Source organism: Alosa alosa, chromosome 3, assembly GCF_017589495.1.
Source record: "Alosa alosa isolate M-15738 ecotype Scorff River chromosome 3, AALO_Geno_1.1, whole genome shotgun sequence".
In the NCBI taxonomy this organism is placed as follows: domain Eukaryota; kingdom Metazoa; phylum Chordata; class Actinopteri; order Clupeiformes; family Clupeidae; genus Alosa; species Alosa alosa.
Genome location: NC_063191.1, coordinates 33699152 through 33713050, shown reverse-complemented (window position 1 = coordinate 33713050; position 13899 = coordinate 33699152). Strand labels below are relative to the sequence as shown.

The following is a 13899-nucleotide window of genomic DNA, read 5'->3' as shown; positions in this document are numbered from 1 at the left end:
AACTTACACAATAGTTCCTTGATTTCATGTGCTTCTCTGGTCTCTGTTGGTAGACTGCAACCCATGATATTTCTTGCTGCAACGCGGAACCTATAATGCTTCCCCAGTTTAAGCCCAACCAAAGTAATGCTTAAACCTTTGACAACTGTGTATGGTGTCCAAGGTAACTCTTTTGGCTTGCCGTCCTCGTCCTCTTCTTCTTCGGGCTCAGGCTCAGGCTCAGATGCAGAAGCAGGTGCAGCTTCAGCCTCACCCTCACCCTCTGCTACTGCTTCAACCTCTGCCACTGCTTCACCCTCTGCCACTGCTTCACCCTCTGCTGTGGCTTCACCCTCTGCTGGCTTAGGTTTCTTTGGTGGTTTAATCTCCAAGTAATCAATCACATATCCATCAATCTTGGCACCTCCATCCCGCATTGGTCTAACCCAACCGATTGTTGCACTGTTCTTGGTGATTTCCAGTACCTCGATCTTCTCTGGAGGGTCTGGCTTGCCTGAGGAGAGGAAGGATATACACATACATTTTACTGAATGGTATTTTCCTTTTAAATATAGTTACTAGTAAGAATTAAAAAGGATTGCTAGATTTGAAAATTAAAGTTTTTTTCCTTCTCCCATGTAATACTTACTGACGGGATCCGATGCCAGATAGGACTGTGGAGATATTCTTGGCACGCCAGGACCATACTCATTGGCCGCTGTCACTCTGAAGTAGTACTCTGTGCCTGGCACAAGATTGCTTATCTTAAGAACCGTCTTTTCTACATCCACATTGGTGTTGACAGTTGCCCAGGTCTTTTTGTCAATTGGACGTTTCTCTACAATGTAATGTGTCACTGGACTGCCTCCATCATTATCAGGAGGAGACCATGCAAGTTTGCAGGAATTAACTGTGACATCTGTAGCTTCAACATTGAGCACAGGTCCAGGGGTATCTATTAACAGGAATAGCATACATGTCAGAATGCATACTTTTAAAAATGAAATGAAGTAGACAATCATTAAATGCATACTCATCACCATTTACCCAAACTTACCCAAAACTTTAACATTCACAAAAACAGCCTTTTCCCCAGCTGGACTGTTCACTTTCAGTGTGTATTTTCCTGTATCATCTCTATTAGTGTCAGAGATAACAAGGAATGTCATTGTGTCAATGATATCCACATGACCTTTCCTGACAACATTGTCAATGCCCATTCTCCTCCACAAGACTTTTGGTGCAGGTCTTCCTCTGACTGTAGCCACCAGTCTAATTGGGCATCCAGCTCTGACAGTCAAGCCCTTCTTCAGGTCAGCATCTATGTCAATCTCAGGGGTTTCTGTTTGTGGAAATGTGAAGAACAATTTAATATACTTTAATCAATTTGGTGAAATCAATTTGATTTTAAATACAGAACATTAACTTACCAAGAACCTCTCTGGGTACAACAGCTGCCCCAAGATTAGTGGCTGGGCCCAAGCCAATCTGGTTTTGGCAAGAAACACGGAATTCATAAGCCATCTTCTCGTCCAGACTTGAAACCGTGAATTCAGTTGCAATCAGCTGGGCGGCAACATTGCACCTCTTCCAACCCTCATCTGCCTTTTTGCCTGCTTCCGGGACTCTAATTTCAACTACATATCCAATAATTGGTGCACCACCATCATCAACAGGCTTGGTCCATCCAAGTGTAATAGATGATCTTGAGCTATCTGCCACCTTCAAATGACCAACAGGGCCAGGGGGACCTAAAAAGCAAAAGTGATGTAGTTTAATATATGCTTATGCTAAAAGTTGGGAGTTAATAGATATAGATAATAGACTGAAAAGTTATACATACCAACAGCATCTCTGGCCACAAGTGATCTGGAAGGCTTGCTTGGATTGCCTACTCCAATTTCATTTACAGCCTTGACTCTGAACTGGTACTCATGGTTGGGCAGCAAGCCAGACGCGGTCATTGACGTATCAGAAAGATCTTTTGCCACGGGTACCCATCGAACAGCGTGTTGCTCCTTCTTCTGAAGAATATAGCCAGTGATGGGCTTTCCGCCATCATTAGTAGGAGCACACCACACAACTGTCATTTCATTCTTGCCAACTTTGGTAACTTCTGGTGCATCTGGGGCTCCAGGTGGACTGAAGAGTGTTCTTGCAACAATGGACTCACTCTCAACTGCAGGGCCAGCTCCCATCTTGTTTTCTGCACGCACTCTGAAACTGTATTCATTTCCTTCAGTAAGGCGAGCAACTAAAGCAGAGTTGGTAATAACAGCGGATGAATGAACAGACCAGACACCCCTCTGTGTTTCACACTTCTCAACAATGTAATTGTAGATGTCACAACCGCCGTCATCCTCTGGGATCTCCCAGGATAATGTGCATCTGTCCATAGAAATTCCAGATACTACTAGGTCTCTTATTGGACCAGGTCTGTCAAGCACATTCAACACAGCTGTGGCAGATGCAGTTCCACCAGGATTAGTAGCAGTGATAACAAACTTTCCAGTATCTGTACGTCTTGAGTTTGTAAGAAGGAATTTGGAGTATTTAACTCCACCTTCAATTGTAATCCTCGGGCTCCTGTGCAAATCAATAGTGGAACCCTCCTTGGTCCACTTGATATCTGGGTCTGGTGTTCCACTGACTTCAGCTTCAAAAGCAATAGAGTCACCAGCTTTAACCACAACTTTGCCCTCCAACTTAAGCTTGAGGCTTGGTTCCACAACAACTTCTTTTATAAGTGTTTCAGCGGTTGTCACCCAGTCACTCTCGCCTCCTTCGTTCTTTGTTTGAACTCTGAATTGATAGATTTGATTTTCAGCTAATCTGTCAACCATGAAGAATGTATCTTTAATCGCACCTCTGTGTAGTCTATCCCAGTCATCAGACTCTTTAGGTTTCTTTTCCACATGATAGGCAAGGTTGCGGCTGCCACCATCGTTCTCTGGCTTCTTCCATTTGAGGAAGGCAAATGTTTTACCAATTTCAGCAATCTGCAGGTTCTCAGGTGGTCCTGGCCTGTCCACAGGATCAACAGCAAGAATGGGATCTCTTGTCTCAATTGATGGCCCAGCACCAATCTTATTCGCAGCTCTAACTCTGAACAAATATTCACAATTTTGCACAAGAGGCGCCTTGATAAGACGTTTTGTGCAGTCATTTGACACCATGGTCCAATTCCTTTGGCTAGGTTGACGGGACTCAATAATGTAGTTTGTAATTTCTGTACCTCCATTGTCCTCTGGATTCTCCCAAGAAACCATACAGGAAGTTCTGGTCACATATGCAGTCTTCAAATTCTGGCATGGCCCAGGAATGTCAAGTACATTGACCACAATAGTGGCTTGTGCTGTGCCACTGCTGTTTTTAGCCAGAATGGCATATTTTCCATAATCTCCTCTGACTGCATCTTCAATCACCAGTTCAGCCAAGGGGTAGCTGGTGTTAATGTCAGTACGCTTGTCTCTGCCCAGCGCCCTTGCATCCTTTGTCCAGGTGATCTCTGGGTCAGGTCTACCCTTCACACGAGTCACCAAACTGATAATCTGTCCAGCTCTGACAGTCAAGAGGTCACGGCAAGACACATCAACAATGACCTCAGGAGGCACAAGGATATCCTTGGCAAGTACAGTCTCAGAAAGCTCTCTTGGTTCACCTTCTCCAATCTTGTTGGCAGCTCTGATACGGAACCTGTACTCCATGCCTTCCATAAGACCATTTACTCTGAATGCACAGATTGGAATGAGATCTGTGTTAATCTTGTCCCACTGAGCACTGCCAGATTTCTGGATCTCAACAATATATCCCAACACTGGGCTGCCGCCATCTCTTGTGGGTTTGGTCCAAACTAGGTCAGCATATGATTTGCTCCAGTCCTTCAGTTTGGGGCTCTGAGGAGGACCAGGACGACCAAGAGGCCGCTTTGCCCTCATGGGTTCAGATGGAAGTGAAGGCACACTCACTCCAGCAATGTTCTCAGCAAAGACTCTGAATTCATAGCTGTTGCCCTCAAAAAGACCTGATACTCTGTATCTCAGATCCAGGACAGGGGTCTTGTTGACCCTAATCCATTTGCCTGTAAGTTCTCTGCGCTCAACAATATAGCCACTGATTGGGCTGCCACCATCAGACTCAGGTGCTTCCCATGACAATGTTACAGCATTTTCAGTGATATCAGAGCATGATGGTGGTCCCGGTTGACCAGGAGGATCAAACATGTGTTTGGCAATGGTTGGTGGGCTTTCTAGTGGGGCACCAATACCAATCTTGTTCTCTGCACGAACACGCACAATATATTCACGGCCCTTCTCCAGGCGAGGAACCTTGGCTTTTAAGCTCATGCTTCCCGAGCTGACGACTGACCAAGGCTCCCAAGGCTTCTTGACATCCTTTTTCTCAACTACGTAACTCATCAATGGAGTACCTCCATCATCCTTTGGTGGACGCCAGCTGATGACCATATGGTCAGGAGTAACCTCAAGGATGGCGACAGGACCAATTGGTGGACCAGGAACGTCAAGCACAGTTGCGTGCACAGCAACGGATTTGCTTCCGGCTGGGTTTGCCACAGTCAGAATGTACTCTCCACTGTCTGCGCGAGTACAATCGCTGATGCTTAAGGTTGTTGATGTTCCTTCAGTTTCAATTTTGAATTTGCCCTCCGTTTTCATTTCATTGCCATCACTAGTCCACTTGGCTGTAGGAGTAGGGATTCCTTTCATGATAGCTGGGAAGACAAGTGTGCCGCCAGCTTTGACAACGAGACCCTCAATAAGCTTCACATCAACCTCAATTGCTGGTGCCACTGAAAAGTTCAAGCATAAACACAGTAAAATAAGATGTAGGTCAAGTATTGTAAGAAATAAGCATTGAATGACGAGATAAATTGGATGGACTAATCAATGTAATATATCTTACAAAGCTTTTCTTGGCAGGTCACTGGAACACTGGTATCAGGTTGGCTAATTCCAATGGCATTTTGTGATTTTACACGGAATCTGTAAGTCTTGCCCTCTACCAGTCCAGTTACATGGGTCTTAGCGTCACTGACTGTTTTGAAAGTGACCCAGTCAGTTTGTCCTTCCTCTTGGTGCTCCACAATAAAGCCTGTAATTTCACTTCCTCCAGTGCGTTCTGGCCACTCCCACTGAAGCCAAACTTCAGTCTTTTCTACATCAGTATGATGCAAATTCTTTGGTGGACCGGGTGGATCTGCAAATAAGTATATGATAATAATCACAATTATTTGTGTAATTACAGAGCATTCTGTTGTGGAACTGTAAAATAATGTATTAACCATTGTGGTATAATTCTGAATGGTACTCACAAAGAGGATCAAGAGCCTTAATAGGCTGCTTGATTCCAATGAATTCACTTCTGCCAAATTGATTTTCAGCAGCCACCCTGAATAAATACTGAATTCCCTCCATCAGATACAAGGCCATAAGGCTAAGTTTCTTGCAAGCAGCATTGACTGGCACCCACTGGTCAGATGCAACATCTTTCTTTTGCACTACATAATGGGAAATCACAGCTCCACCATCATCCTCTGGGGCTTTCCAGGTAAGATAGGCAGATTCACTAGTGATCTCGGATATCGTCAGATTGCGAGGAGGATCAGGTTTTTCTAAGAGAGACAAAATATTGTCAGAACACTGTGCAATGCAAACACTGCATCAAAACACATCACATTTTGATAGTTTATACATACTTAGGGTGAGCACTGCACAAGTGGCAGTCTTGGTTCCAGCTGCATTTTCCACAGTTATAGTGTAATTGCCACTGTCACTGCGATCACAGTTACGGATTTCCAATTTGCTTCCAGTTGCTGTGACCCCAATAATGCACTTAGCTGGACATTCCTCGCCATTCTTCTTCCATGTAACAGTGGGAATAGGCATACCCTTGATTGTAGCACTAAGCACAATGTCTGTTCCCACCATAGCAAGATGGTCACGAGACATATTGCCATCCAGATACAACTCAGGAGCCTCTGTAGATAGAAAAAAAAGATCTGTAAAGTAATCTGCTTTGATCTGAAAGTGCTGAAATGTATTCAAATCGCTTTAGATATGTAGGATCAACTAACCAAGTCTGTCATGGACTTTAATGTCTTGCTTGACGTATGCAGGATCAGAGGCTCCAGCTGCATTCACAGCCTTGATCCTGAACCTATATTCATTTCCATCAATAAGATTGGTAACTACAAACTTTGTGTCCGGGCATTCTTCGGGAGTCTCGTTAGCCTTCTGCCATTCAACGGCACCTGGCTTTTGATATTCAACCAAGTAACCAAAGAGTTTGCCTTTGCCATCGTGTCGAGGTACATGCCAAGACAGACTCACTGTATCCTTGGTCTTATCAACAGCTTCTGGCAGGACTGGAGGACTTGGAAGAACTAGAAGAATAAAGTGTGAAATTATATTAGAACTATTTTAGTCCATGCCCTATTTCAAATAAGGATCAAACATAAACAAAAACATACCAATTGGATCTTTTGCAAGGATCGGCTTTGAAGGTGGACTTGGGTCACCAATGCCAATTTCATTCTCTGCTGTAACACGGAATTCATACTGGCAGCCTTCAACAAGATCCTGCACGCGATACTGAGTGTTTGGATATAAAGGATCCCTTGTTGCACGACTCCATCTCTTTGCAGATGGCTCCTTCTTTTCAAGGATATAATTGATGATGGGCTTGCCACCATCACGTGGTCTGTTCCAAAGGATTAGGGCGTTGTCATGGTATACCTCCCTCACAGTGGGTTCAGCAGGTGCCTCAGGTACTCCTAAAAAATGTCACAACAATATTTTTAATTAGTTCATGGTTCATTCAAATCAGAATATTATCAGTATATATCAGTATATATAATTTTTAATCATGTTACAATTTGTTACGCACTGAAACGATCTTTAGCTCTCATCTCTTCAGACTCTAGTGGGTCACTGATGCCATACATATTCTCGGCAGAGATTCTCATGATGTATTCACGTCCCTCTTGGAGTTTGGGCACTTTGCATGTTGTCTTTGTTGTGGCAGATGTGACAGAAGTCCACATGTCTCTGTTGATATCTCTCTTCTCAACAATGTAATTGGAAATTTCGCATCCACCATCATCAAGAGGAGGCTTCCAAGAAATGACCATGTGGTCTCTGTGGACCTCCTCAAAGACAACTGGACCCTCTGGAGGCAATGGACGGTCTGCAGAGAAAACATATTTTAGCTTAATCTCGGGCCTCACAGAGAGATACACAGTTGTACTCTTATACATGAAATTCATATAGGGAAATGCTAGTATGTTAAAGAAACAATAATAATATGAAAAATAAAAACATACCAACAACAGTGACATTGCAAATGCCTTTGCGGGCCCCAGTGCTGTTCTCCACAGTCACACAATATCTGCCACTGTGTTCACGCTTAGCCTTCATGAGACCAAGACACATGGTAGTCAGAGTATTCTTGAACTTGATATGCTCATCTGCTTTCAAGTCCTCATCATCTCTCGCCCAAGTGACAGAAGGAGCAGGCTTTCCAGTGTACCGGCCCAGAAGAGCACAGCTCTCACCAACGCGAATGATTACTTTGTCACGGAAGTCAAGCTCGATGGTTGGGGGCTCTGAACAAAAGAAACCCAATCAAATATATCAGTGCTTTTAACGCCTCTCTCTGACATACATTTCAGTAAAAATGTTGCTTTATAAGGAAGTTGGTTATTTTAGAGAAAAAGAGTCCTACCTAGTTCATCTCTGCATGTGATTGCTTTAGTACAGAAGGATGGCTTGCTCTGCCCAATTTCATTCACTGCGCTGACACGGAATTCATAAGAGTCACCTTCCCGCAGACCATCATAGGTGTACCTCCTGTCCATAAGTTTCTCTTTGGTGAGTCTGATATATTTGTCTTTGCCAATCATACGGGCCTCCAAAATGTAGGAAGTGACCTCAGAACCACCATCACTCTTTGGTGGTTTCCAAGTGACACTGATGTGGTCTTTAGTAATGGCTGTCACCTGAAGTTCCTCTGGTCGGTCTGGCACAGCTGTTAAAATAAGGTATGAATTGAGATGAGATTAGAGAAAATTAATTTGTGTAAAGGTGGTTTGGCATGTATTTGTAAGCCAGTAAATCTTTCCCAATATTTCAACTTACTTATTGGATCTTTGATGATAATCTCTGCAGTTGTGCTGGTGAATGGACCCAGTCCAATGGCATTTTCAGCTGCAACTCGGAAGAAGTAGGCCTTTCCAACAATAAGGTTGTGTGCCACAGCACTGTGTCTGGAGAGGGTATAATGGAGTGATGTCCAAGCTTTGCGCTCAGCGTCACGTTTCTCAATCACATAATTGGTGATGGCAGAACCACCATCATCCTCTGGGAAGTGCCAGTTCAACTTGCACGAGTCACTGGTCAGGTGTTCTGGTGTGAATGGAATACCCACTGGACCAGGGACATCTGTGGATACAAAAAAGCACTTTAATACTGAAATATAGTTGGCCAACAGGGCATGTCAAGGGCATGACCATGAGCACTCACACACAGTTTCAAGGTCATCAGATGATCTGTGACAAATTTAGTTTTGATTTGATAAGGTTTTGGGAAACGTTTTTAAAAGTTTCTGAATAAATCCAAAATGGCAGCCATATAAATTTGGTTGGCAGGATTTTGGCAAAATAGGTTGTCATATCCTTGAGATATCCCAACATAACAGACATAGCATGGAGAAACACAATGGGTTCCAAAAAAGCTGATTTGCTTGTTACTCACCCAGAACATCAACAACGATGGCTCTCTTCACCTCTCCACCATCATTTTTCACGGTGATAGAGTAGGTTCCCTGGTGTTTCCTGGTGCACGGCTTAATTACCATAGAGGAGCTGATGGCAGTGGTCTCAACAACAGCATCCACTGGTATAGCACCATCATCTCTGTTCCATGTGACTATGGGTGGAGGCTGGCCAGTCACATAGGCTAGGATGCGAATGACTCCCCCAGCATGTACAACCATCCTCTCCTTCACTGACAGGTCGAGCTCGATGTTAGGGGCAACTAAAGAATCAACCAAATTGTCAGAGACTTCAGGTTGGCAACTCAGATGTATGCAGTTGTACCATATCATATTATTTTGTATTGTATTGTATTGTATTATATATTATATTCTTTATTAATCTAAGTACATACTTGTCCTGTCCTTGACTTCAAGAGCTTCAGGAATCTCGCCAGGTTCTCCAAGTCCAGCAATATTGAATGCCACAACTCTAAATTTGTAAAGGCCTTTCTCCTTTAGTCCAGTCACAACAAATCTGGTCCCTCTCACTTCTTTTTCTTTGGCCTTATCATAAAAAAAACAAACACTCATAAATGTACAGTTCAGGTAAACACTTTTATCTCTTAAAGACACTACAAAGAATTACCAGAGCAAAAGTATTTGTTTATAAGTTTAAGTTTAAGTGCATAGAGTTTATAACTTACCTTGACCCATGCCTCGGTGCCCTCTTCTTTGTACTCAACATAGTAGCCCTGAATCTTTGATCCACCATCTTTCAGTGGTGGGATCCATTCCAGATCAACAGTAGATTTGGTCCAGTCAATAACTTTGGGTGTAGGAGGTCCAGGAGGAGCTAATAAAAAAACAAGTTTTGTTACACTGTGAATTGAAGTTTGAGAAACATATTCAATTAACAACTGTAAAACACTCACCAATAGGGTCCCGAGCAAAGGTTGGATCAGTAGGCACACTTGGTGGTCCCATTCCAGCCACGTTCATGGCTGTCACACGGAAGAGGTACTCAGACCCCTCAATGAGATCAGTCACATGATGTGACACACCAAGAGGCATGGGCTTGATGGGGTCGCGAGTGACTCTGACCCATCGTTTGGAGGTGGTCTCCTTACGCTCAAGCCAGTAGCCTGTGATAGGGGAACCACCATCTGTATCTGGCTCCTCCCAGTTCACAGTCATTGAATCCATTCCGATACTTGAAAGAGTTGGCTTTTCACACTGGCCCGGAGGAACTTTTGGAGGGAAAAATACATTTGTTATTAGCATAATCAGGGAAAGGTTCAGAATAGTTAACCCTGAAAAAAACACACAAAACAAGTTCCAATTGTCTGGAAATATGTATAATGCTTACGGCAAACATTTCTAGCTTGTTCTGGTTCACTGTCCAGTGGGTCACCAACTCCATATTTGTTCTGTGCCCTGACACGGAATATGTACTCATGTCCCTCCATGAGTCCCTCCACAGTCCAGATGCGCTCTTTGGGCTCACTGGTCACAGGGATCCATGTCTGACGGTTTGATACGCGTCTCTCAATCACATAATTAGTGATCTTTGAGCCACCGTCATCTTTAGGAGGTAGCCAGGACAGGGTTATCTGTTCAGCCTTGATCTCCTCAAATTTGATGGGTGCAGATGGTGGTCCGGGACGTCCTGAAAGGGGCATAAACCTTTTTACACCGTGGTATGTATGTCTTACAGTGTTTGGTATGTATTACAGTGACGGTTGAATTTCAGAGTATTAATGTAGGTTTACCCAGGACATTGAGTCTCATCTCCTTGGAGGCTTTGCCCAGGCTGTTGGTGGCTGTGATTGTGTAGAGCCCAGTGTCTTCTCTCTTGCCCTGCTGGATCAGCAGAGTGCAGCTATCATCAGACACAATCTTATTGATGTGCTCGTCATACTCCACCTCGACCTTGGCATCTGATTTGTGAGCTGGAGCCTTAAACCAGGTGAGGGTGGGGAAGGGGCACCCTTTGATTTTAGCCACGATGCTGATGTCTGCTCCTTGTTCAACTTCAAGGAATTCCTCGAGTTTAATGGATGGTGCCTCTGAAATAGATAATCAAGAAAGAATGTCAACAGAAAGTATTGGTATTGATGTAATCATGTCGTTTCAAACAGAATAGAAAGCCAGTTGTGCTGTCATGTACGAACTTGTCTGGTCTTTAACAATGATGGGCCCAGCAGTGGAAGATGGTCTGCTTGCTCCAACTTCATTGTGAGCCTTTACACGGAACTCATACTCTCCACCCTCAGTAAGATCTTCAGCCTTGAAGGTAAGTTCCTCAACTTCACGACGGTTGATACGTCTCCATGAGTCTTGCTCGTCTGTGTCACATGTGTCCCACCACAGCCTTTCAATACTGTAGTGGGTAACAGGGGCTCCACCATCATTCCTTGGTGGCTTCCAAGTCAGTGTGACAGTGCCCTTATGAACTTCTCTAATTTTGACTCTTGTTGGAGGATCAGGAGGATCTGGGGGGAGAAGGGAGGACAAATACATATTTCTAAAGATATGCCGTTTTGCATAGATGATGGCACAATTGATTAGTCAAGTGTTTTACTTACGGATTGGATCCCTGGCTATGGTTCCAGTAATGGTCTCATAGTATGGTCCAAATCCAAGGCTATTCTCTGCACGAATTCTGAACAGATATTCCTGTCCAACACTGAGGTCTGGGACAAGCATAGACAGGCTGGCACATGCTGGGTTAACCTTGGTCCAGGCTTTACCCTCAACAGTTTTCCTTTCAATGAAGTAGCTCTTGATTCTATCTCCACCATCATTTTCTGGTGGTTTCCAAGACAGTCTACATGTGCCACGGGTGACATCACTGATTTTCAGGTCTCTAATGATACCTGGCAGATCTACATGAAGATAAAATAACAAAGCAATATTGTCAAACTTCTGATCAAACAACAGAAAAGAAAAATGAAAATATGCGTTGTATATCTATTGTACTTACCAAGTACAGCCACCCGGACCTTCACATTCTTATGTCCAGCTGCATTTTCAGCAGAGATGATGAAACGTCCTGTGTGTGCCTGTCTACTCTCGGGGATTGTTATGACTGATGTTGTCTGAGTGTCTTGTACCTGTGAATATTGGTAAATTATGTTTGAAAAGAAAATGTCACAAATTGATGTTGTAGTGTGAACTAGGTGTGCAGCAGCCAATAACGTAATAACGGCCAATAACATTATAATTTCAATGTAATAAAGTAAGTTATTATAACATTATAGCGTATAGCTCTTAGATGCTTTAAATATAAGAACTTGAGAGAATAAAGGTGGAATTTTCTAAAGTTCAATCTTATATGGTATGCTGTAATTAGACCTTCATCAGGTACATTTTTAATTATCAGGTAATTTACATTACATTGCATTACATTTTCAAAGGTTTTATTTTTTTAACCCAGCCAATAACGTAATAACCACCCAATAATGTAATAAGTTATTATTCAGTAATAACTTATTACATTATTGGCAAAAAGTTATTACGTTATTGGTTGGTTCAGAAATGTCATTATATTATTGACAAGTTATTACATTATCGGCTTTATTACATTACAATTATTACGTTATTGGCCATTATTACGTTATTGGCAGTTATTACACTATTGGCTGCTACAAGGTGGTTAAACCAAATCTGTTTACCTCTACGTCCACTGGAAGAGTATGAACTTCATTCTTTTTCTCAGTTTCAGCAGCACCTTCAAAGTTCCAAAAGAACTTAGGCATGGGGCGTCCAGTGATGGTGGCTGGAATTTTGATGGGTGCACCAGCATGGATGGACACAAGCTCTTGCACGTCAACATCCACAATTATAGTAGGCTCCACTGGAGAACCAAAAATTCATAATTAGTTGGATATACACACTAACATTTTTTTCAACAATATCTCGCTTATCAAAAAACTTACAAAGGACATCCTGAACCATGGTATCGCCACTTCTTGCACTTGGTTCCGATTCGCCTGCAGCATTCACTGCAATGACTCTGAACCGGCACTTCCTGTTCTCTCTGAGATCAGGAACTGTGAATGTTGTGCTTGGAATCAGCTTTTCTGGCTTATTTGCTCTCTTCCATTCTAGGTCACCCTCTTCCTGGTACTCAACAATGTATCCTTTGATGGGACTTCCACCATCTTTCTCTGGTGGGTTCCATTTAAGTGTAACACTGTTCTTCGTTTTGTCTTCAATCTCTGGACTTGATGGTGCACTAGGTGTGTCTGTAAGATAAGTAAGAGTTTGTATTCAGTCACAAAACAGTCTAGGGAACATGCTTTTTAATCAACTATGTAAAAGTCATATAATCAAACTCACATCAAACTTCATAATATCAAATACCGGTAGCTGATCTATGCCATATTCTTCTCTTGTGCTTCAGTTATAAACAACTACAAATACTGTATTGGACATATACTCATACATCACCTTTAATTCCCAATCATGGTGTTACACTAGCCTAACCCATTGCACATTATGTACATTGTTTATTTTTTATATATTGGTTGTATATTGCTTGTTCATTGTTATCTGTATAATATGTCTGCATATGATATGCACAACATGTCTTGTCTGTAGATAAAAACCAACATGTAAAACAACTTTCTGGCTGAATGACATTCTACTTACTCTTTGCATCCACAGCACATCTGCACTCAGATGCCTCACTTGGGGGTCCAACTCCAGCGGCATTGACAGCCATCACACGGAACTGGTACTCTGAACCCTCAATAAGGCGAAGAACTTTGTACTCCAGTCCCTTAACAGCAGGCTTTGTGACTGGAGCTCTGTTTACGCGGCCCCAGTACACTGCTCCTCTCTCTCTCTTCTCCAGCCAATAGCCCTGAATCATAGATCCACCATTATCCTTGGGTGGCTCCCAAGAGACAACCATGGAACTGCTGGTGCATGACACAATTTTTGGATTCCTGGGAGGTCCGGGAAGACCAAATGGATCCTTCAGCTCAACCTTCTCAGATTCACAGCCATCGCTGATTCCAAACTTGTTCTCAGCCATGATTCTGAATTGGTAGGTACCATAGGGATTCATCTTATAGACCTTGAAGAGAAAAAATGTGAAGAGAAAAAAACTTTTTGCAATTACTTGACAAAAAAAATGCTAAA

The 13899-nt window shown here is 42.9% G+C and overlaps 1 protein-coding gene across 1 annotated transcript in view; it reads right to left on the bottom strand.

The window, feature by feature from the left end:
- Positions 1 to 13899, bottom strand: part of ttn.2 (titin, tandem duplicate 2) — a 154994-nt gene that overhangs the window by 50722 nt on the left and 90373 nt on the right. Inside the window, 26 exon segments of the mRNA XM_048238855.1 lie at positions 8 to 493; positions 629 to 934; positions 1037 to 1321; positions 1410 to 1730; positions 1823 to 4789; positions 4903 to 5196; positions 5312 to 5611; positions 5696 to 5977; positions 6074 to 6382; positions 6470 to 6772; positions 6886 to 7185; positions 7322 to 7603; positions 7723 to 8025; positions 8136 to 8438; positions 8751 to 9032; positions 9165 to 9315; positions 9456 to 9604; positions 9684 to 9998; positions 10118 to 10417; positions 10521 to 10817; positions 10923 to 11243; positions 11337 to 11636; positions 11735 to 11864; positions 12426 to 12607; positions 12690 to 12998; positions 13405 to 13834. Coding sequence (XP_048094812.1) covers positions 8 to 493; positions 629 to 934; positions 1037 to 1321; positions 1410 to 1730; positions 1823 to 4789; positions 4903 to 5196; positions 5312 to 5611; positions 5696 to 5977; positions 6074 to 6382; positions 6470 to 6772; positions 6886 to 7185; positions 7322 to 7603; positions 7723 to 8025; positions 8136 to 8438; positions 8751 to 9032; positions 9165 to 9315; positions 9456 to 9604; positions 9684 to 9998; positions 10118 to 10417; positions 10521 to 10817; positions 10923 to 11243; positions 11337 to 11636; positions 11735 to 11864; positions 12426 to 12607; positions 12690 to 12998; positions 13405 to 13834 — 10207 coding nt within the window.